At 61.0% G+C, this 22,270-nt stretch overlaps 1 protein-coding gene across 6 annotated transcripts in view; it reads right to left on the reverse strand.

Annotated features, from left to right (window-relative positions):
* The window catches only part of DNM1 (dynamin 1), a 38,907-nt gene extending 16,963 nt beyond the window's left edge, over positions 1 to 21,944 (reverse strand). For 4 of the 6 annotated variants that reach the window (XM_087823070.1, XM_087823069.1, XM_087823065.1 and 1 more), the window contains exons 1-10: positions 21,737 to 21,944; positions 10,517 to 10,590; positions 10,061 to 10,210; positions 9,173 to 9,376; positions 8,615 to 8,713; positions 8,361 to 8,521; positions 6,978 to 7,120; positions 6,724 to 6,859; positions 6,477 to 6,544; positions 5,279 to 5,417 (exon numbers count right to left, since the gene is read on the reverse strand). In XM_087823070.1, coding sequence (XP_087679196.1) covers positions 5,279 to 5,417; positions 6,477 to 6,544; positions 6,724 to 6,859; positions 6,978 to 7,120; positions 8,361 to 8,521; positions 8,615 to 8,713; positions 9,173 to 9,376; positions 10,061 to 10,210; positions 10,517 to 10,590; positions 21,737 to 21,897 — 1,335 coding nt within the window. In that variant the 5' untranslated portion in view covers positions 21,898 to 21,944. Of the gene's footprint in view, positions 1 to 3,599; positions 3,739 to 5,278; positions 5,418 to 6,476; positions 6,545 to 6,723; positions 6,860 to 6,977; positions 7,121 to 8,360; positions 8,522 to 8,614; positions 8,714 to 9,172; positions 9,377 to 10,060; positions 10,211 to 10,516; positions 10,591 to 21,736 lie in introns of all 6 variants that reach the window. The other 2 variants (XM_087823071.1, XM_087823067.1) reach the window with 1 other exon arrangement.
* Positions 21,945 to 22,270: the final 326 nt, after the last annotated feature.

The raw sequence follows: 22,270 nt of genomic DNA on the forward strand, positions 1-22,270 counted from the left end.
GAGCAATTTGCCAAAGAGCATGAGCAGTCCCCCCGGCTAACTGCCTGGACGCCGCATTCGTCAAGTTTTCCGAGTGTGGCGCACACGCGGCGGGGCAGCCTCAGCCCCTCGAGAAGTTCTCGTTCCTTCTGAGCACTTTTTTCCGCGCGGGCGGCCTCGGAGCAGTCCCAGGACTTCCAGCCAGCCTTTAGACGTGGAAAGTTTCCCCTCGGGCCGACCTGGGCTGAGCAGGGCGGCGAGCCGGAGCCCCCCGGGCAGCGGTCGGGGGCCCCGGGGCCTCCACTCGGGCCCTGGGCTCAAAGCCAGCCTCTGCCCGGCCCCCGCCTCGGAAAGCGGCTGCACCCCTCCGGGTCCCCGTTTCCCCACGTGGAGAACGTGGCAGGGAGGGCGCCTGCCCTCCGGGGCTGCGCAGAGGCCCGGGCACCACCCCGGTGCCTGGCGTTCACCTAGATTTCATCCAGAGAGGAAACCGGACCCGGCAGAGCCAGAATAATTACGGCTGATGGCTTTTCAAAGCTCGGGCAGGAATTTGGATGCTTAGGATATTCGGGGAGGGCAAAAGTAAAAAAATAAAAAAAGACAAGGCTAGGTGAATTTTGCTACGTAAATAAAAAAGAACTACTATACATTCAACAAATTGAGAGGCAAAACAAGCTAAAAAAATAATTTAAAAGCTTTCCTTTTTAAACTTTTTGTTGATTTTTTTTTCTGCTCACAGAAATCATACGGGCTCACTGTAAGAAATCTGAAAGTGATTAAAATTTGTGCAGCAAAAATAAAAATATTCCTAGGTTCTTGCCCTCTCTTACAGTAATGGTCAGCAGTTTGGTGGCTGTGTCTTTGGAACTTTTATCATTCACATTGTCCCTCTAAATGCTACACATTCTTTTCTGAAACCTTTTTTCTTCCCCCAGAGTACGCTGCGGAGGGACATAAATGTGCCCGCCCTGTAAGCCGCTGTAGGCACACCTCCTTTTATGGCACTTTGCAGATATTGCATTTTTTTTTTTTTTTTACAAATGGAAGGTAAGACCCTCCACCAGCAAAAAGATTACGACTCGCTCATGGCTAGATGATAGTTAGCAATTTTTAGCAATAAAGTATTTTTTAACATTGATTTTTAGAGAGAGAGGAAGGGAGAGGGAGAGAGAGAGACACATCGGTTGGCTGCCTCCTGCGTGCCCCCCGTGGGGCACCAAGCCTGAGGCCCGGGCACGTGCCCTGGCCAGGAACCGAGCCGGCGACCGTTGGGTGCTCAGCGCCAATCAGCTGGGCCACACCAGCAGGCCAGCAAGAAAGCATTTTTAAGTTAAGGTACGTACGTTGTTTTTTGTAGACAAAATGCGACTACATATTTAACAGACTATAGTGTCATATAACTTTTATACGGACTGGGGAACACAAAAAAAATCGGTGTGACTCGCCTTATTGCGACATTTCCTTGGTTGCTGAGGCCTGGAAACGGGCTCGCAGTGTGTCCCAGGCATGACTGCAGAGTCCTCAGTTGCCTGTGTGACGACACCTTATATAATCAGTCACCTCTTGATGGACATGTGGGTTGTTTCCAAAAATCGTACCGTTTACAATCATTACTGCTTCCTTTTAGGAATGCAACTCAGCAAAGTGATCCGTGGCTTTTAAGTGTTTCTATCTAGTAATTGGCCTTCTAGGAACCTATTCTAAGGAAATAATCCTAGAGGGGGGAAAAGGGAAATCCTTTACACACAGAGGTGTTCATCGCCAGGTTATTAATAATACGGAGAAAATGGTTCAATAAACGGTGATAAATCTGTTCAACAGAATATTATGCGGTCATTAAAAATGTTTATGTGGGCCCTGGCCGGGAAGCAGTGGGTTAGGGTGTCACCAGGGTTGCGGGTTCGATCCCCGGTCAGGGCACCTACAGGAATCAACCAAAGGACCCATGAGTGAGGGAACAACAAACCGATGTTTCTCTCTCTCTTCCTCTCCATTCCTCTTAAAAATATATATTTTTAAAGTAGACTATATTAGGGATTAAGAAGTACAAACTGGTAGCTGCAGAACAGCCACAGGATGCAACGTCCAGCTCAGGGACTGTCGTCGGCAATGTTGGAACAACTGCGTGGTGCCAGGTGGGCACTAGATTTACCAGGGTGGTCACTTCGTAAGGCGTATAAATGTCTAATCACTGAGCCTAACATAACATTGTACATCAACCAAAGTTGAAAAGCAAACGTTATTTTTAAAATGTTAGTTATATCTTGTCTTCTTGTGTAAAGGGACTTGAGGCAGCTCAAGATAAACTCGGTATTTTTCGAAGTTTGACGGGAGTGAGCCGCGCTGCGGGGATTTGCGATGCAGCGGCTCTGACTCGGCCGCCACGGCACCGTGGGGTTCGTCCAGCCCAGGCGCTCAGGGGTGCTAGCTTCTTAGTCTGTCCCCACCGACACACGCGTGGGCACAGGGGAGACGGGACGGCGAAAGGGGTGCCCGTCGTGACTAATCGCGTGTGAGCCTCGAAAACTGTGATACTGCAGTGGAGCCCGGCCGGCGTGGCTCCGTGGTCGAGCGTCGGCCCCGGAACCAAGAGGTGGCTGGTTCGACTCCCGGGCAGGGCACAGGCCCGGGTGGCGGGCTCCATGCCCAGCGGGGGGCGAGCGGGAGGCAGCCGATCCGTGGCTCTCTCGTCCCTGACGTGCCCATCTCTCTCTCTCCCTCTCCCTTCCTCTCTCTGCCATCAGTAAAAACATTAAAAAGAAAGAAAGAAAGAAAAAAAAAGACACAGGAAGGTGAGGCCGATGTGCCCCCACCGCCCCAGCACAGGGCGCTTTTTCGAGGCGCAGCTGGGCTGGCGCCCAGGGTCCGGTTCAGCCTGCGTGGGGGGGCGGCATTGGCATTCTGGAAGCCACCCCCCAGGCAGCTGGTGCCCATGCACCCCCCTGGGAAGACCTGCTCCCGACAATCTGGCTAAAACCCCTCAAAATACCCCAAAGCAGACACATAGGAAACAGGCACCTAAAAGCTCACAGCTGACCCCGCCATCGCGTGTGGATGAATGAAACAACGAGAAATCCAACATGCTCTTGGGCAAATTGATTTTGAGGGACGGGGAAAGCTCCTTACCCCAGGAGGCCCTGACCCCAGATCTCTCCCCTCGGCCTCTCTAACCTGAACCCCACTCTGCTTTTCCTGACTGAGGCTCAGTTTTGCCATCTGTAAAATGGGGACAATACTACCACTTCTTAGGGTTGTGGAGAAGATTAAGTCAGACAACAGGGGCAAAGCACTGAGCCTCACGCTTGGCACATAGTAGGTGCTCAATAAACGGCAGCCGGCTCCTTATCACAGCCGTCATTGTTACCCACTGGCCGGAGGATGCCCGGCTTGGAGCCGAGTCTCCCGGCAGAGAGGAGGCCTGAGGGGCGCTGAGTGCGAGCAGGCCCAGGGTTATAAGCCGGCGTGAGGCCTCGGGGCCAGGGGTCGCCTGGCCAGCAGGGGCGTCCACGTGGGTGGCCGAGAGGCTCCGAGGCCTGCTCAGCCGACGGTTCGGCCCACGGGAGGCCGTGGCCGCGAGGAAGGGCCGGCCAGGCCGCGCCGGGCCCAGGCGGCCGCCGTACCTTTTCGCTACACTTTCTGATGGTGGAGGTGAGCTCACTGACTACCATGTCCACGCACTTGATACTGGGCTCTTTGAGCTTCTGAACCTGCTTTTTCACTGTGGCTTCAAAAGCGAGGTCAGGCGTGAAGAGGCCCGTCCTGCACCCCGGGAGGGGACGAGCGGCGGCCGGCGGGTGGGGAGGAGGGCGGGAGGGGAGCGGAAGCCAGGCAGGGCCCGGTGCGGGGGAGGGCGACACAGGCGCGGGGGAAGAGACAGGACACAGAGAGAGAGAGCAGAAGACAAGGTGAGCACAGGGCCCGGCCCTCCCTGCCGCCCGGGGTGGGCACCTCCCAGGCTCTGCGGGTACCGGGGTGCTTCTGAAGGACCAAGCCCCCTGCTCCGTGCGAGGCCCCTACTGTTCAGACCCCCGCCCCAGGGCTGGGCCCCTCCTCAGCTGCACGGACCTGCCCTCTCTCCTGTCCGCAGCCTCAGGTCCTCCGAAGGGGCTGACCCAGGCCAGACCCCCACCCGCCCGCTCTGTTCAAGTCTGGGTTTCCCTGCACTGCCTGCCAACGCCCAGCACAGCTCCCTACTTCCACCCGGGGTGCGGCCTGCACCCCGCTGCCCAGCTGTGCCCTGCACAACTCCAGGGGGCTCCATGTGCGTGGACTGCGGTGCAGACGACGCCTCCTGGGGTTGCAGTGTGGCTGCCTGACCGCCACTCTCCGGCTCCCTGCTCTCCTCCTGCCCTTCCCCTTCTCCTCCGGGGGCGTCCTTAGCCCTTCCTCCCAAGGGGTCTGGAGGAACTCAGCTCGGAAAGACGGAAAGAGAGAGAAGAGGTAAGACGGAAAGAGGGGAGGTGGTGAGAGAGGGGCCAGGCCAGCAGAGGGGAGAGGAAGGGAAGGGAGGCTGGCGGGTGGAATCGAACGAGCGCCGGACTTGGAGTCCAAAGCCTTGGCTCACAGGGACAGCCCTGCCACCTCCCAGCTGCCAGGGCCTCGGGCAAGTCTCTGATCTGAGCCTCAGTTATCCTGCGGTGAGGTGGGTGCCATCCGCCCTGCCCTGCCTGCCCTCCTTGGGTGGTTCCGTGCCGCTCAGATGACACGGCAGGTGGAAGGGGCTCTGTCTCTGGGAGGAGATGTGGATGGGCGGAAGGCGAAGGTCCTGAGCGGGGTCCTGAGTGAGGGTGGGGTGAGAATGGGGACGATGGAGGACAGTGGGGAGTCAGGGTACCTGCTGGACTGGGTCCTCTGCACCTCTCTGGCCGTCCAGGCCCCTAGAGCAGCTCCCAAGAAGGTCCTGTCCCTCACCTGCCTCCAGGGCCAAGAGCTTCCCCAAGACCCCTTCCCGGAGCCCCCACAGATGACCACCCCTCTGATGGCAGAGAGGGGGCTCAGGGTCCCCTCAAGCCCTGCTCTGCCTGAGCTGGGGGAGCTCTCGGTGGGCTCTCAGGGTAAGTAGCCACCATCATCCCTGTCTTACCAGCGTCTAATCCCTGGGTGGCCTGGGCCTGGGGGCCGGGGGGTGGGTGAGGCCCCCTCGGAGAGCCCCCCCGTCCTGGTCCTTGGTGGCCTGCCTTTCTCACCCCGCCAAGGTCTGTACATGCTACCGAGGAGGCAGTGGGGGCGAGGGGAAGGGGAGCCTGTGAGCAGTGCGGGGCGGGGCAGAGGCGGGGCCGGCGGCCACCCGCCGGGTTACCTTCTTGGCGCACTGTCTAACGGTGCTGATTAGCTCCGAGATAACCATGTCCACACACTTGAGACACGGCTCTCGGATCTTCGCCACCTGTTTTTTCACAATGGTCTCAAAGGCCATGTCCGGGGTAAAGAGCCCCGTTCTGAATGCCGGGGCGGGAGAAGGGCAACGTCACAGGCCAGCTCCTGCCAGGGCCCACCCCACCCCGAGCTCTGCCCTCGGCTCCCGCCACCCCTCTCCGGCCTTCAGCGTCCCCATCTGTAAAATGGGCAGGAGGGGCTCTGAGGAAGGCCTTTCGGGAGATGCTCTTTGGGTGAGACAAGGACTGCTTTTATCTGCCTTTGTGTTCTGCTTCCTCTCGAGATGCTGCTCATGCAAAAGGATCTGTGGCCAGGAAGGGTTTGAAAACTGCTGAGCAGGGTTCTCTGTAAGAGCCTTTTCAGGAATAGCGCGTTTTATTTTAAGACTGGGAGATTTTTTTTTTTCCTGTGCCTTGGCCAATGCAGTTATCGGTCTGTGAATTCCATGCCAGACCTTGGAATTGAACCTGCTTGAAAGCAGGGGCGCATTGGTCTTAATCACTGCCTGGCATATAGCAGGGGCCTTAAATTTCCTTGTTGAAAGAACAGAGTATAGGTCTGGATCCCAGGAGGGGGTCTAAGCTTTGAAGGAACAGACCCCCTTCCTATTCCACAGGTCTTGGGGTTAGCGAGAAGGTGGGAAGTGGGGTAGAAGGAGGCCCACTTGGGGACACTAGGACTGTGGAGGGGCTGGAGGGCTGAGAGGCCCCATTCCACCCTACAAGGACACAGACCAGTACCTAGGTGCTCCACCCAGGGCCTACCCAGTTGTCGGGCAGCTTTGTGCAGCCACCTGGAGGGAACTGGGGGAGCTGTCTCACCCTACAGATGGGCAGGAGCCCAGGCCCAGAGGGTGCTACTTGGCCACCTGGGTCCTGGGCTCTGGCCAGCCTGTCCAGCCTCCAGGCCCTGCTCCCAGGGACAGCAAAGGAGGGCAGCAGGCTGCAGGGAGGGGGTGGCCCAGGCCTCCCGCTCGCCCCCTTCTCCACCCAGAGCCTGTCTGAACTGGGTTGAGGGGGTTGGGGACCTCCTGTGGGAGGCTTGCCTCTGCACTCCCCATGCCTCTGCACTAGACCCCCTGCCCTCTGGGGTTCGGTCCCCTCCCCAGTCCCAATACGTGCCTAATGCCGTGGATGTTCTTGATGGCATAGCTGATCTCCCTTCGGAGCTCCTTCTCGTCAAACTCCATCTGTGTTGGAGATGGAGAGACGGCCGGTCAGGGCCTGTCCCGATACCTGGGAGGTCAAGATGGGGCCCGCCCCACTCCCAGGCCTGGGCTCCGGGGCAAGGTATGGGGGGGGGGGCAAAGTCCTGGGGGCGTGGATGGGTAGTCCTGAGCCCTCCCACCCCCCAGGGAGCCTGTCCTACCTTGACCAGCTCGAAGGGGAAGCGTTCGTGGAAGATGCGGTTGATGCGGGCTCCCCCCGACAGTTCATAGGTGTCGATCTGGTCCCCTGAGCCCTCGATGCGCTTCTCAAAGTCCACGGCGAACTGCTGGACCATCCTGGGGGAGAGCGGTGTGGCCTGAGCGGGCGCAGTAGCCCAGTGGGAGAGCCCTATGCCGGGAGGCTGGGGGGAGGCGCAGCTCAGGGGTGGGGAGTCAGGGCCGGGGAGACCCTCACTGCAGCAGGGCCTTGGTCTTGCGAGCTGGGTCGTCGGGACGGAAGTTCTTATACTCCTCCACCTCCTTCTCAATGGACAGCAGCTGGCTCTGCAGCTTGTTCCGCAGCCCCGGCAGCGTGTCCCGGATGTGGTTCGTCAGTTGCTGGGGTGGGGGCGAGACAAGGGTCAAGGCCACGGTCACAAGTCACAAGCCCCGAATGCCCACAGGGCCAGGCAGGGACCAGGAGGCCAGGGGGGCTGTGGATGTGGTGAGGTGGAGGGCTAAAGAGGGCGGCCTCAGCCCTGCCCCCTGCGGCGCTGCCCACAGAACAAAGCTGCCCGCGGGCAGGGCCTGGCACACAGTAGTGCGTTCATTGAATTAACGAGTGAGTATAACTCAATTTTCAAAGAAGCCAGAAATCTAGATTTTTATTTGAGATTACTTGATTTTTGACCAATTTAATATATTTAGGTACCATGAAGGCCACACAAAATACATCAGGGGCACCCTGACCAGTGTGGCTCAATTGGTTGGAGCATCTTCCTGTACACCAAAGGGTCTCGGGTTCGATTCCTGGTCAGGGCACATACGCAGGTTGCGGGGTCGCCCCTGGTCAGGGTGCATTCAGGAGGCAACCGATTGATGTTTCTCTCTCACATCGATGTTTCTCTCTCTCTCCCCTTCTTCCTTCCTCTCTCTCTAAAATCAATAAAAATATAACCTCAGGTGAGGATTTAAAAAAATGCATCAGGGGCAGAGATGACGGGCAGGCTGCTCCCTTCTCAAGTCCTGGGGCTCACTCCTGCTGGGTCCTCACACACAGTGTCCCCCTGAACCTGCACAAGGACCCACCACCTTACAGATGCCGAGACAGAGGCTCAGAGAGCTGGACAGTGTCTCAGTGGGTGAACCATAAAGCTGGGGTTGGAACCCAGGTCTGTGGCCTGCAGGCTCCCAAATCCTGCCCCGAGCCACACTGTGTTCCCATGGCCTTCCTCCTGCCAGCACACACACGCTTCAGTTCTTGAAGCCCCAGTCCAGGTGGAGGAGCACCCTGGGGGAGCCCCTGGGATTGCCACCCCCATTTCACAAGGAACCAAGGTCTTCAGCAGAGTCCACGTCAATCCTGGCCTCCAAACCCAAGCCCTTACTAGTGCCACCCTCCATCCTGGGGGGTTCCAGGGCTCCCCTCCCAGGCCCCAGACAGGGAAACATCAGCAAAGCTCTGTTGCCGTCACCTCACTGTGGGACTGTGGGGAAACTCCTTTGCTTTTCTAGGCCTCAGTTTGTTCACCTTCATAATGGGGATGCTAACCTCTGCTGGTCACCCTCACAAAACAGACTTGGACGATTCTGTCCTCACGCTGGTTTCCCCGGGTCTTCTTCTGGCCCGAACCCCTACCTGGTTGAGGACCTTCTGCAGGTAGGGTGTGCCCATGCGGTCAGCCAGGTGGCGGTAGGACGGGTGGGAGAGGAAGAACTTGCGTTCGGCAGCCAAGGCAGCCGTGATGTCCTTCTTGCCATCAATGTCCTTCTGGCTCCTGTTCACCACCCCGATGTAGCCTGTGGATGGGGTCAAGGTCAGGGTCAACTAGCCTTGTAGGGGGCAGGGTGAAGGGAAGGGCAGTGAGGGAGTCGGGGGCATGGCCCCGTTACCTCTGCGCAGGGGGAGCAGCTTGTTTTCCAGCACGTCGCGGGCGTCCGTGCCCTCGTCCATCAGGTCCAGCTTGGTGATGACCCCGATGGTGCGCTGACCTGGCGGGCAGCAATGAGGGGGTTGCCTACATCTGCACTGGCCCTCACACAGGAGGCCCGTGCACCCCCACTCCCACCCTGCTGCCCCATCCCTCCACTTCTTCCATTGCTCACTGCCTGCCCCATTTATTCCCCGCAGAGTGGCCACAATTATTTTTAATTTTAATTTTTTTTAAATATGTTTTTATTGATTTCAGAGAGAGGAAGGGAGAGGGAGAGAGAGAAACATCAGTGATGAGAGAGAGTCATTGATCGCTGCCTCCCACATGCTCCTCACTGGGGAGGGAGCCCCAAAACCCTGGCATGTGCCCCGACCGGGGGAATGGAACCGTGGCCTCCCGCTTCACAGGTCGATGACGCTCAACCACTGAGCCATACCGGCTGGGCCAACATGGCTTTTAAAGGGATAACTCGGACCCCCGAGCCTTGCGTCCTCACTGGCTGTGGGTGGAAACTTACCCTGGGGGTCCACCTCCTTGGCGATCTTGAGGGCATCGGAGTTGGCCAGGTCAGAGTTGGCGGGGGACACGGCCAGGATGAGGCAGTTCTCCTTGGTGACGAACTGCATGAGCATGTCCCGGATCTGGAACTCGATGTCGGCAGGTTGGTCCCCCACCGGGACCTTGGTCATTCCGGGCAGGTCCACCAGGGTCAGGTTCAGCACTGGACAGGGCGGTCAGAGGGCGGGCTGAAGGCGAGGGGCGTGGCCGCAGGTGGGCGCCATCGGGCCGGGCGGGGCTCAGAGGGCATCCCGAGGGGCGTGGCCGCAGGTGGGCGCAATGGAGCCAGGGCGGGGCTCAGAGGGCATCCCGAGGGGCGGGGCCGCAGGTGGGCGCAATCGGGCCGGGCGGGGCTCAGAGGGCATCCCGAGGGGCGTGGCCGCAGGTGGGCGCAATGGAGCCAGGGCGGGGCTCAGAGGGCATCCCGAGGGGCGGGGCCGCAGGTGGGCGCCATCGGGCCGGGCGGGGCTCAGAGGGCATCCCGAGGGGCGGGGCCGCAGGTGGGCGCCATCGGGCCGGGCGGGGCTCAGAGGGCATCCCGAGGGGCGGGGCCGCAGGTGGGCGCAGTCGGGCCGGGCGGGGCTCAGAGGGCATCCCGAGGGGCGTGGCCGCAGGTGGGCGCAGTCGGGCCGGGCGGGGCTCAGAGAGCATCCCGAGGGGCGGGGTCAGGGAAAGCGGGGCGGGGCTAAAGCGGCGGCCCGCCGAAGGCGTGGCCGGGGTGGGCGGGGCCACGGCAGGGTGGGCCTGCCCGCTGTGGGGGCGGAGCCTGCCGGGGGCGGGGCCCAGGGACCGGCCCTAAGGGGCGGGGCGGGGCGAGCGCGGGAGCCGGGCCCCGCCAGGCGCTCACCGTGCGGCGAGTAGACGCGCAGGTTGATGGGCACCGGCGAGATGCCTTTGTTGGTGCCGGTGACCCGGTCGGTCTCGGCCTCGATCTCCAGGCGCACCTCCTCGAAGTCGGTGAATTTCTTCCCCTTGCAGTGCAGGAACTCGGCATATTCTGCTCCAAATGGGGGGGTGGAGGGGTTGGAGGGGAGGAGGGGGTAAGCATCGTAGCCCGCGCCCGCCTGGGCCCCAGGTCCCCCTGCGAGCAGAGCCCCATCCCTAACCCTGCCTCTCCGCCCTCCCCGCAGCAGCGCCACCTGCCCCTTCGGCGTTTTTACCCCCACTGTCCAGATGGGGGAATGGAGGCCCCAAGAGGGGAAGCCCCCCAAGTCACACAGCAGGCTAGAACCGTGGGTATGCTGGACCTCTCCTCGGGGCTGGGGGGGCTGGAGAGGGCAGCCTGGCTGAGGAGGGCACCGACCTGTGGTGGCGTTGACCAGCTGCAGGACCAGGGGGCGTCTGGTGACGATGCCAGATCCTCGGGGCAGGAAGTCCCTGCAGCGAGAGGGAGGGGAGAGCAAGGTCAGGGGCGGAGGAGGCCCCTTCAGTCCCAGGTGCTGTCCTGCCCCAGCGAGCTCCAAACACCCCCTGCAGCGCCCTCCACACCTGAGCCCAAGGGCTTAGGTCACTGAGGGCAGACTGCCGCTGAGGAAGGTGGAAAAGAGCGCCCCAGGTTCCCTGGGTCACAGGACTTGTGCATCTGAGCTGCCAGGAGACAAGGGCAACACAAGGCCTGTCTCGGGTTTGCCCTTCGTTGGTTCTGCCCCAACCCAGCTACTGCCATTCAACCGAGAAGAACCTGAGGCCCAGGGCGTCCCACATGCCTAAGCATCCAGTGGCCACAGAGAGGACCCCAGGGAAACGGAGCCGCGCCATCTCCCCTCCCTTCCGCTGCGGGAAGGGCAGCATCTCACTTCCCCTTCCCAGGGCCCCATCTGGCCGGGTTGGGGATGGGGGGGGGGGAAGGAGGCATGGAGAAGAACTCGTGCTCCTTAAGTGCCTACTGCGTGCCAGCGCTTTGTGGGCAGTATCTCATGGACTCCACACAACGGCCCCTGAGTTAGGGCTTTTAGTGTCCTCACAGGGGAGGAAACTGAGGCTCAGAGGTGTTCAGGTGGCACAGCCCGTATCTAACCCTGGACCCCGATCTGTTTGACTACAGTGAAAGCTCCCTGCCCCTCAACCCCATGCAGACCCAACTCCCTACAAGAACTGGACCGAGGCGTCCCCCCAAATCACCCCCTGCCCCCAGAGCTGGTCGGTACCGGGGACATCTGCCTGTGCTGAGTCAACCTCAGCAGTCCTTCCGGCTGCCTCCCGTGGGCGCACATTCACTCTGTCCAGTCAGCTCCCCTCCCCCTCCCCCCCGGGGCCCCACCCAGGCTGGCACTGGCATGAGGGTGGAGGCCTCTCCAGGGATCAGGCTGTTGGAACCCGTAGTCATGGGATTCCCCAGGACCTCGGCAAGGGGGGAGCGGGCTGGAGCCTGAGGGACTATAAAGGTCTGTGCAGCCCCCTCATTCATGGAAAGGCCCTGGAAGGGGAAAAGACACACTCAAGGTCATGCAGGCCTGGGACAGAGCCAGGGCAAGAACCCCAGTTGCCTGCCCCCCAGCCCAGAGCCTGCACCCCAGGGTTGGGGGCAGGGAGTTCTAGGGAAAACAGTAGGCCCAGGCACCCAGGCTCAGGGTCTCCTCTTGGAGCCCTGGGGAGGCCTCCTCCATCCCCTGTCCTCACCCTGCCCTTCCTCTGGGGAGATTAGAGGCCACTGGGGAGGAGGCAGCCACTTTGACCGGGAGGAAGGAAGAGAAATCCTGCATTCGTTCTTCATTTCTAGGCACCAGGCAAGTACTCTTCATGTTTGCAAGACTGAGCTTCAGAGAGCAGAGCTTGCTTGTCTCTGCCCAGCACCAGCTTAACACGTAGAGATCCTTAATAAATGTTGACTGAATCTGCAAGTCCTCAAAACCGTGCTCTGGCTCAGAAATGATCATTTTACAGATGAGGCAACTGAGGCCCAGAGAGGTGGAGGGACTTGTCCAAGGTTACCCAGGTAGAGGTGGCAGAGCTAGGATTCAAACCCAAGTGTCTGCTGGAACCCCCGAGCCTGGGAGCTTCCCCATCAAGGCCTGCTGTTCACTAAACTCGAGGAGCCAGGCTTGGCTTTTTATGTAATTCAATTAAATTCCATCTAGGACATATTTGGGAGCAGCTGCTCTGTGCCAGGCCCTGTGCTGGGCTTTGGGGATGGGAGGAGATGAGTCAGACAGTTCCCACCCCGAGGAGCTCAGAGTGTGGTGGGAGAGATAGACAAGTAAACAGACAATGCAATGCAGTGTGGCACGTGCCCGATCGGATCGGAGGTGCACCAGGCAGCACCGAGAAGGAGGTGATTAACTGGGGGGCAGGGCTTCCTGCCTCTATCTTTCCCATCCCTTACTGACTCCTTTGGGAGGGTGAGCCCCTATTATTTGGGCTCTCTCAGGGTTGTGAAAATAGGACATCTGTGTTTTACAGACCTTAGGGTGGGTATGGGGGCCTGGGGTCCACCCTCTTCTCCCTGAGCTCTGCACCCAGCACTACCATGGCAACAGTGGTTGCCATGGAAACTTCAGGAGGGGCTGGAAAGGATGGGACTCCCCACAGAGAACCCCCCACCCAGAGACATGGACTTTCCCTGGAGCTCTTCCCTGAGGCCTCCGCCTGCACAGATGGGCCCACTCGGCCCTGGCAGGCCTGAGGGGTAGAGGCCCGAGAAAACCACATAGGGGGTGCAGGGAGCCACGGGCTAGCTAGGCTGAAGGGGTTGGTCAGGGGTCTGGGCCAGCCTGCCCCAAGTCACTGGCTCCCCAGGGCTATGTAAAGGACAAGCAGCTTATAGGAAGCAGGAGATTAGTGTGGGAGCTGAGGCCCTCTTCAGACCAGCATCTCCAGGGCCGGGGTGGGGAGGGGTCCCATCTCTGCCATGGCCCAGGTTCTCAAAGTGAGGCCCTCCCAAGGCCTGCACCAGGATTCCCTGGGCAGCCGGTTAAAATGCACGTTCCTCACATATGCTGGGTTACAATCTCGTGAGGTGGAGTACAGGGGAGGGGAGGAGGGAACCTGGATTTTAAACTCAATCCCCATGCGATTTTCATGTTCCCTTTCCAGTTGAAGGGTCACTGGCTTAGTGGTCAGGAGCCGGTGCCAGGCAGAGGCTCTGGGTTAGAATTCTGCCTTGGCCATTCCCCAGCCTGGTGACCGTAGGCGAGTTGCTTTACTCTCCAGGTCTCAAGTCCTCAGCTGTGAACCAGCATCATCTAAACCCGGTGGCGGCTGCTACCCCATGTGGCTGCCGGAGGATTCACCGAGCCTGGCCACGGAAAGAGCTCAGCCGGTGGGTGCTCAGCAGCTCGAGGAACCCCTCCGAGGACGGCTTCCTGTTCTCAGCCTCCTGCCTAGGAGAATTCTCAATCATCAGCAAGGAATCCAAGATCCTGGAGAACCCTCGGCCTCACCTGCTCTGGGCACTGAGGCCCATCTCAGGATTCTGACCCCGAAACGCTGGATCAAACGATGGGCACCGAGGAGACGTTTCAGAGAACATCTCACTCTCACGTCATTGTCCGAAGGGTGGGCAGAGGCCCAGAGAGGGGCAGGGAGCCATGAGGCCACAGTAATGGGTCAGGTGGCTAAGATGGACCCCCAGGGGCCTGTTTTCTCAGCTCCCCGCCCCTGGACAGGCAGTGAAGAGCACCTGCTGGCTCCTGTGTCTAGGCTGTGAGCGCCTCGCTCCCTGCCAGATTCCCTCGCTGGGCCCCGGCTCAGCACATAGTAGGTGCTCTGGCAACACTGGAAAGAGGCAGCACAGCTGAGGCCTAGCAGCTCCTCAGCTCCGGCCTTTCACCTGGACTCACTGTCCCCCAGTGCTCTGTTTAAGTGTCCTCGGTCGCCTCCCCCTCCTGGGGAGTCGGGCCTGATCCAGCCTCCAGCCAGTGCCCCCCTGCACCTCCCACCCAGCTCCTGGCTGGCCTGGGGGAGGAGAGAACAGGTGTCCAGAGAAAAGTGTGCTGGGCCCACCAGCCTCGGTGGCCGTGGGGGCGGGATGGATGATGGCATGCCAGCTCTCCCGCTCACTTTGGGCAGATGGTGGTTTCCCAGGGAGGGCTTGTCTGCCATCTGCAGAGGCACCCTCAAACCTGAGGCACAGGGAAGGTGAGATGAACACCTCTCAGGACCCCCACACGCCACATGCTCCCTGTCTGACTTGGCACTGTCACCCCCAGAGGGGTCTGGAGAAAGTACACCAAAGGTCCTACTTTGGTGCTTGAGGTCAGAGCCCAGAGCTCAGGCACCCTGGTTCCTAGGCCCTGCTGAATGCAAACCAGGCCAGAGAGCACCGTGCTTGGCCTGGCGTGTACCCAGCGGCGGTCATCCTGATAAGTCTCCTATTTCCGGGGCTCTGATGTCAGACGGGCCTGGCATTGAATGTCAGAGCTGCCACTTAGGAGCTGTGTGGCTTAAATGACCATACCTCTCCGAGCCTCAGTTTCCACATCAGTAAAATGGGTTGCTTTGAGGCTTATATAAGTTAATGCCGGATAAATGGTAGCCATTGGGATTATAAATTACAATAACTTGCTGAGCAAGCTGAGAACGTAGGCTGGTCCCCACAACCATGTCACCAAATGGTGCAGCAGGGAGGGAGCTGGAAGGTGGGTCTCCAGGAGGTTGGCTGGAAGAGCAGGCAGTGGGCCAGGATATTTCCAGCCAAATCTTGCCCCTGGGAGTGGGCGGCAAGGGGCCCCGCAGGCCCTGAGGTGTCCTCTAAAGCAGGGAGCTAGGGTGGAGGTGAGGGTGGAGGTGGGCCAAGAAATACAGTTGGGACGAGGCGAGGCTGCCTCTAGGCAACAAGTCCCTCTCTGTTCCTGCTGCCCCGGGAGGCCCCGGGCGTGCCCACATCACACAGCCCACGGGTTTCCAGGGGAGACTCGAACATTTAGGGGCAGTCCTGGCTTTGGTATTCCCCGATGCTCGCCTGTCCTGAGAGCAGGGGCCGGGCTGGTCCCCTTTGCCACCATATCCCCAGCACCCAGCACGGAGCCTGGCACACACCAGGCACTCCCAGCAGCCCTGTTGGCCGAAAGAATGATTTGAAGACGCGCCCCTCCGGTTCTCCCACCATCGCCAGGCACAGAAATGGAAGAGTGTTGCCCAAGGTCATAGTGAGAGTTGGTGACAGGGTAGGACTGGTACCCAGGTTTCTGGACTCCAAGTTCAGTGCTCGCTCCACAACAATTATTTTCTCTATTAGGAAAAATCTGTAATTTTTCCTCCTACTGTATCTTTCAGTCTTTCTTACCTTTTTTTTTTTTTTTATTTCTTACCCAAGAATATTTTTTCCATTGCTTTTTGGAGAGGGTGGAAGGGGGGAAAGAGAGAGAGACATCAATGTGACAGAGACACATCAATTGGTTGCCTCCCGGGGCCCAGGATGGAGCCTGTAACCGAAGTACATGCCCTTGACCGGAACCGAACCCGGGACCCTTCAGTCCCTGGGCCTGTGCTCGAACCGCTGAGAGCAAACCGGCCACAGCCTACCTTTCTTCTTGGCTTTCTTTCCTTCCTTCCTTCTTTCCTCCCTCCCTCTGAGTGCTGAAGACTTTATATTTTTTGAAATGCAAATCGATTTCTCTTTTGCCCCCTACTTTTAAAAATCTTATGTTCTCCCTTTAAAAAATATTCAGAAGGGGACATAAATGGCGATGGAAGGAAACTTGGCTCCGGGTGGTGAGCACACAGTACAGTGTACAGATGACGTATTCTAGAATCGCGGCCCTGAAACCTATATAATTTTATTAACCAATGGCACCCCGATAAATTCAATAAAAATATCCAGAAACTACATAAAATGTTTTGCAAATCCAAAGCAACCACCGTCCTCACACCCGGTATCACCACTGTAACACTATCACTGAGAACACCACCCGTGGCAAACGCTGACGGCTGCGACGGCTGCCGGGGACGCCGGGGCTTTCAAATCCGCGCCATCGCAGGCCCGCGGGCCGATGGACGTGGGCTAAACTAGACTGTGATCATGGGCGCACGGCCCTGCGGATATGCTCGCAGTCGCCGAGCTGTGCACTCAGACAGGTGAATTCTCCGGCCTGTGCATTATGGCCCAAGAAAGCCGTTCGAGGAGGCGGCACCCTCCTGCCCGGTGCTCGCGGGGCTGAGCGGCTGGTGTGACCAGCTCCCCCATCTGCAGCGGGAAGAAACTGAGGCTCAGAGAGACAGGCAGGGGCCCTCAAACCGGGCTCCTCGCCACACTTAGGTAGCAGCTCTACCTGCCTGACGGCTCCACCGACGTTTCCCGTCACTCAGTCCGGAGCGACATCTGGCTATTTTTTATCATCAGCTCCGCCACTAAATTATTTCCTTTCTCCAAACCTCAGTTTCCCCATCAGTGAAATGGGACAGTCCATGGAGCAAGGAGTCCCCAGGGGGTCCCCACGCACCCCTCCTGGGTCACATCTGAGCGCCCTGAAATTCCCTCTCACGCAGGCCCAGGCCCGCAGCTAGTGTCTGCCCTACTATGTGCTGCCCTCACTTCTGAGAGGCAGTCCCGGGGCCAAGCAGGGATCCTTTCTGGGGCCATGGATGGAGCTGGGACATGAGGGTGGGGCGCCCACATGTGAGCCCAGAAGGTCCCTTGTGGTCCAGGACGGAGGGGAAGAGACAGGCGTGGCCTTCATTCCCATCACGGGACCCCGAGGAGTCCGAGAGCCTAAATTCCATCCAGCCTGCGGGTGGTCGTGAAGGTGCATGTGTCTAGGCTGGAGGGCAGAACGCCTTGTACTCAATTCCTCAGCTGACTTATAACCGGAATATTTAGACCCGTGACACGTGGGCCTCCGTTTCTGCTCTTGTCCGGCGCCTTACAACACCGTGCCCAGGACCGGCGTCCCCCACCCACTCCTGCCCCGACCCCCTGTATCAGCTCCCTGCATCCCCTCCCCTGAGACTCTGACCCTCTGACCCTGGCCAAGGCCTGGGAATTCTCCTGGCGCCAGGGACAGATGCGGAAGCTGATGCCATCGGCAAGAATCACCTTTCAAGCCACCACTGCATGGGACGGGGCCAGCGGAAGGTGGCCGGGTGGGCGCTGGAGTGAGCTCTAGGAGCCGCTCAGCTCGTGGCGGGCGCACACTCTGAGCACCCAGAGGCCTGAGCAGGGTGGCTGCCCCGCGGGCAGCAACTCGGGCTCTCTGCTGGCTGCCCAGGGGTCACTCACGCCTCCCTGACCTTCCTGGTCCCACTGCGGCCTCTGCTCCTTGGGCCTTTGCTCAGGTAGGACCTGTGCCTGGAGTATGTTGGCTCCTTTGCCCAAACAAGTCCCAGTTTTGCCCAGGTCCGGACTTCAAAGCTCAGATGCCTTCTCTGGCCCCTGATGACACCCTTCCCTCAATTCCATGCCCCTCATCCCTTCTCCAGACACACAACAGAGCGCTCTCTGTGATTCAGTGTCTGTCTGTCCCGCTTGGCTGTGAGCCCCCGAGGGCAGCAATGGGTCCAGCTTGTTCAGAGCTGTGTCCTCAGGGCCTGGCATGCTGCAAGGGCCACGATGTCAGTCCCCTCTGCTCAGTGACTCTCTACCTATAATGTTTCAGTTATCCCCCAGTTCTCTTTGGCCTCAGTCTCCAAATCTGAGAAATGAGACCACTAAGGTGTATCTCAAAGTGTTCAGAGGAAGAGACAGAGTTTAGTGGTGGGGATGGGTTGTCCCCCATGGGAAGGGCTGGGGCTAACCAAGAGAGGAGCCCTCGGGGGCCAGAGACCAGTGCCAGGCCGTGCTGGGATAGAAACGCGCAGGAAGGGGCAAGGGCATTGGTAGGAGGCAGGGACCTGAGCAGGGCCAGGCGGAGTCACCAGGAAACCCAAACCCTTGCCTCCCAAGCTGCCCCGTGAGCTCTGGGCAGAGGCTCCCTCACCAGGAGGGAGCCTGCCCAGGTGGGAACAGAACTGGCACATCCTCTCTGCCACATCTTCCCCGGAGCACTTCGCGGGCATTATCTCAACACTCACTACCATCCCATGAGGGAGGTGCTGTATTAACCCATTTTACAGATGAGGAAATAGCAACTGAGAGGGCTCAGCTTGTAAGTGGCAGAGCTGAGCTACAAACCCCGGTCTAATTCCAGAGCCTGAGCTCTCAGCCCCTCTCCCACATTCCCGCTGGCCTTGGCCTCCCCAGGGGCCAAGCGGGCAGGGAGGGTGGGCTCTGTCCATCTGTCAACCGGCCTGGGCACCAGAGCGAGAGAGGCCGGGCCCCGGGGCCTGGAAGCCTGGCCCAGGACGCCCCACTCTCGGGGCTGGACAGGCACTGTGGGGAGGAGATAAAGTGGAGCCTAGGGCAGCAGGCATCTGCTCATGAAATGTCGGGGTGTCTGGGGGCCTCCGCACACTCCTCTGCCTGACGTAGCCCCAAGATGAGCTCATCTACTCTACGAGGACGGCTTCCAAATTTATATCCCCAGCCGCCTTCCCCCGAGCTCGCGACACTGCCTACCCCACACCTCAGACTCAACATGTTCAAAACCAGACTCCTGATCTCACCCTGCCCCCCGAGCCTGCTCCTCCTGTACTCCGCTAACGGCACCGACGCCCGCCCAGGGTCAAGGACCTCGAAGCCATCCTTGAGCCCTTTCCCCCACCCTCCACATCCCACCCACAGGCAAGTCTCCTGGGACCTTCCTCAAAATACGTCCTGAACCCCACCTTCCCCCCTCACCCCTAAAGCCTGGTCCAGGCCCCGTCACCTCTTGCCCACAGCAGCAGCCTCCTCAGCTCTCTCCTGTCCCTCTGGTGCCGCCCTCCCCAAGTCACACGCTTGCTGGAATCAGCTCAAGTCACTCCACCACTTAAAAGCTCCGAAAACACACACCCAGCTCCTCACCACAGTCTCGGGGGCCTCGTAGATCCAGCCCCTGCTGTGTCCTATGTGCTCACCCAACACCAGCCACAGCGGCTCCTCTCTGTTCTCCAGACACACCAAGTTTGTTGCTGCCCCAGGGCCTTTGCATTTGCTGTTTCCTCAGCAGAGAACGGTCCTCCTGGGTTAGCCAGATGCTTCTCCTCCCTTAGGTCTCTTCTCAGGCCACCCCCTCCTGGAGACCTCTGTGCTCATCCCTGAGGACAGCAGCCCTTCGCCCTCCCCAGCACTGACTGCAGCGCCCAGCTGTCCTCACGGACAGGCATCTGCGTTCACGATTCCGGTTTCCTCTCTGGAATGCAGTTTTGGTCTTTTCTACCATAGAATCCACAGTCCGGAGACACTGTGGACACCCCACGAATGTGGGCTGCGTGGCTGAACAAATCAGCCTCAGTTTTCCCTTCTGTAAAAAGGGATGTGGAAACAGCAGAGACCCAGGCAAGGCCTAGCAGGGTCCTGGGCTGCTGCTGGGCCACCTCCACTGCAGGGCTGACAGCAGGGTCCGCCGAGGTGCCCGAGGCGCCCGGGAGCCTCTGCTCTTTCTGATGCGTTTTCCACTTTCTCTCCATGGGGGGTTGACTCCCGGGAAGCCCCAGGAGGCAGAGCGGCTGTTACCATGCTGACGGGTCTGGGGACGCAGCCCGAGATGGAGAGGCAGGGAGCCCAGGAGGAAGCAGGCCGGGCTGACTGGGGGCCCTACCCTGGGCCTGCATCTGAACACCATGCCCCCTCCTGCAGGGCCACCTTCAGAGGGCATTGGGGTGTGGAGGGCAACGAGAGGGCCCACCACTCCACGAGCAAACAGCTGTGGCCATTGCTGGCATCTCTGCCGGACAGTCAACTCCGAGAGGGCGGCGGCCAGGTCTGCCCGGTCGCACAGGCCCCCAAGCCTAACGCTTCCCTCCCGTGTGTTCACAAAGGGCTTTTACGCACGTGGCCGCAGCGGAGCCCCACAGCCACCGTCTCAGGAGGGTGGGGCAGCAGCTGTCGGTGCTCCCACCCTACAGATGAGGAACACGGAGGCCCACACACCCGCACAGCCGTCCTGGGTCCGGGTCAAGGCCCGGCTCTCGGAGGCCGTGCAGGGTCCATACTAGGAGCTGGGCTTTCCAGGTTGTGTGACCTTGGGCAAGGCGCCTGACCTGAGGGTCTCAGTTCCTTCATCTGCAGAACAGGCACGACGGTGCCTGCCTCACGGGGCCGGTGTGAGCCACCCTGGGGACCATGGTGTGGGCACGTGATGGGAGCTGAGGTCGCCCTCCCTCCATACCTCCCACCCGGAGCAAACAGCGCTCAGCCAACGTCCGATGGGTGGAAGGGAGGCTGCGCTTGTACCCCGTGAAGGTGGATGTCCACCGGTGCCATCCGATGCACCAGGCCTCAGGGCCGCAGGCTCCCCCTCGCCACCTCACCCTGACTGTTGGGCCCGGGGGGAAGGGGCCCATCTGTGTGTCCCTCGCCTGTGTCTCTGCAGCTCCACGGGTCACGTGAGCAGGAGGAGGCCTCTTCGGAAGCCAATCCCCAAAAGACAGCCGGCCTCCCCCTCTGCTGACCAGATGGGCCCCGGCCGCCCCCACGGTGACTTTCCAGCATCCCACGGACGCAATGCTCCCGTCAGGACCCTTCTCTCTGCCCCCATGGGTGCCCTGCGCTTCCCGGCCGGGCCCGGGAGAGGCAGTCCAACCATCCAGTCCAACTGCCCACAGGAGGGACGGGAAACTGAGGCTCCGAGAGGGCAAGTGACTGGCCTGAGGTCTCGCAGCAGAGCCTGGCGTGGACCCCGGATGTCTCCCCCAGAGCTGCTGTCCCTGGAGGGGGGCCTCTGCCTCCCTCTCCCACAGCCCGTCTCCTTCTTAGCTATGAAGGTCACTGGAGGAAAACTGGGGTTCCTGGGGGCGAGGGAGGGAGGTGCGGCGGGGTCAGCATCGCCTCCCGCCTCCTCCCGGCTGCCCAGCCCCCACCGCCGCTCAGCACTGGGGACAGCGTCACCCTCTCCTCCTTCCCAGCACCCCAAAAGCCGTCTCCGCCTCCCCTTCCTTGGGGGCGCCTGGGGGTCACGACCTGCCCGCCCCCCAGGGCCTTTTGTCTGGGCGGCTGCCCCCCACGCCCGCCGCCTGGCCCCCCAGCGCCCGCGGATCAGAGGCGGGCGGGGATTAGGCTCCGCGACAGGACGCGCGACGGGCTCCCCGCCCCCCTCGGTCATCCCGGCGGCGCCGCCTCCCCCGCAGCCCCTCGGCCGGCCGTGGGACGGGTCCGGGCGGCTTCCCCACGCCCTGCGCGTCCGCGCCCCGCGCCCCCAGCCCCGCGCCGCGCTGCGCACGGATGGCCGCCCGCGCCGCAGAGGTGCGTGTGCGCGCCCCCCGGGCTGCGGGGTGCCCCTCGGCGCAGGGACCCCGCGGGGGGCAGGGCGCTGTCCTGCGCCGGCCGGCGGGAGCGCCCCGGGGTGCTGCCCCTCCACGGGGCTGGGGAGGCGCTGAGTAATGCAGGCCCCTCGGGGCGCACGGGGTGCCGGCGCCGGGTCCCGGGGCGCGGGTGGGAGGAGGGGGCGCTGCCCCCCGGGGCTCTGGGGAGGGCCCCCCGGCTGGGGGAGCGGGGCGCCCGCGCGGTGCAGCGCCGGGGCGGTGGGGCGCCGTCGGGGCGCGGCGGGGGCCCGGCGCGCGCCGCCCCTACCTGCCCACGAAATTCTCCAGCACCGAGCTCTTGCCCGCGCTCTGGCCGCCCACCACCGCGATCTGCGGCAGGTCGAGGTCGGCGTTCTGGCCGATGGCGGAGAAGGCGTCCTGCAGCCGGTTGACCAGCGGGATGAGGTCCTCCATGCCGCGGTTGCCCATGGCTGCGGGGCCCCGCGGGCTGCGATGCGGCCGCCGCTCGCGCTCGGGGCTCTGGCTGCGCCGCTGCAGCCGCGCGCGCCGCCCGCCTGCGCCAGGGCCCCCCGCCCCTCGGGGACCGAGCGCGGCGCTGCCGCCGGCTGCCGACAGAGGGCGCCCGCGGCCGCGCAGGCAGCCGCGCAGTGCGCAGGCGCCGCCCGCGGCACCCTGGGGATTGTAGTTTTCGTCCCCTGCGGGTTTCGGGGAGCCCGAGCAGCGTCTGGCGGGGGGCGGAGCGCGGAGGCGGCACCGGAGATGTCATTTCTGGGAAGGGGCGAGGGTCTCACGCCTAGGAGCGGGCCTCTTGGACAGTGGACGTGGCTGCCTCGTTCCATCT

The sequence above is a fragment of the Miniopterus natalensis genome, chromosome 12, assembly GCF_054644295.1.
Source record: "Miniopterus natalensis isolate mMinNat1 chromosome 12, mMinNat1.hap1, whole genome shotgun sequence".
Lineage (NCBI taxonomy): Eukaryota > Metazoa > Chordata > Mammalia > Chiroptera > Miniopteridae > Miniopterus > Miniopterus natalensis.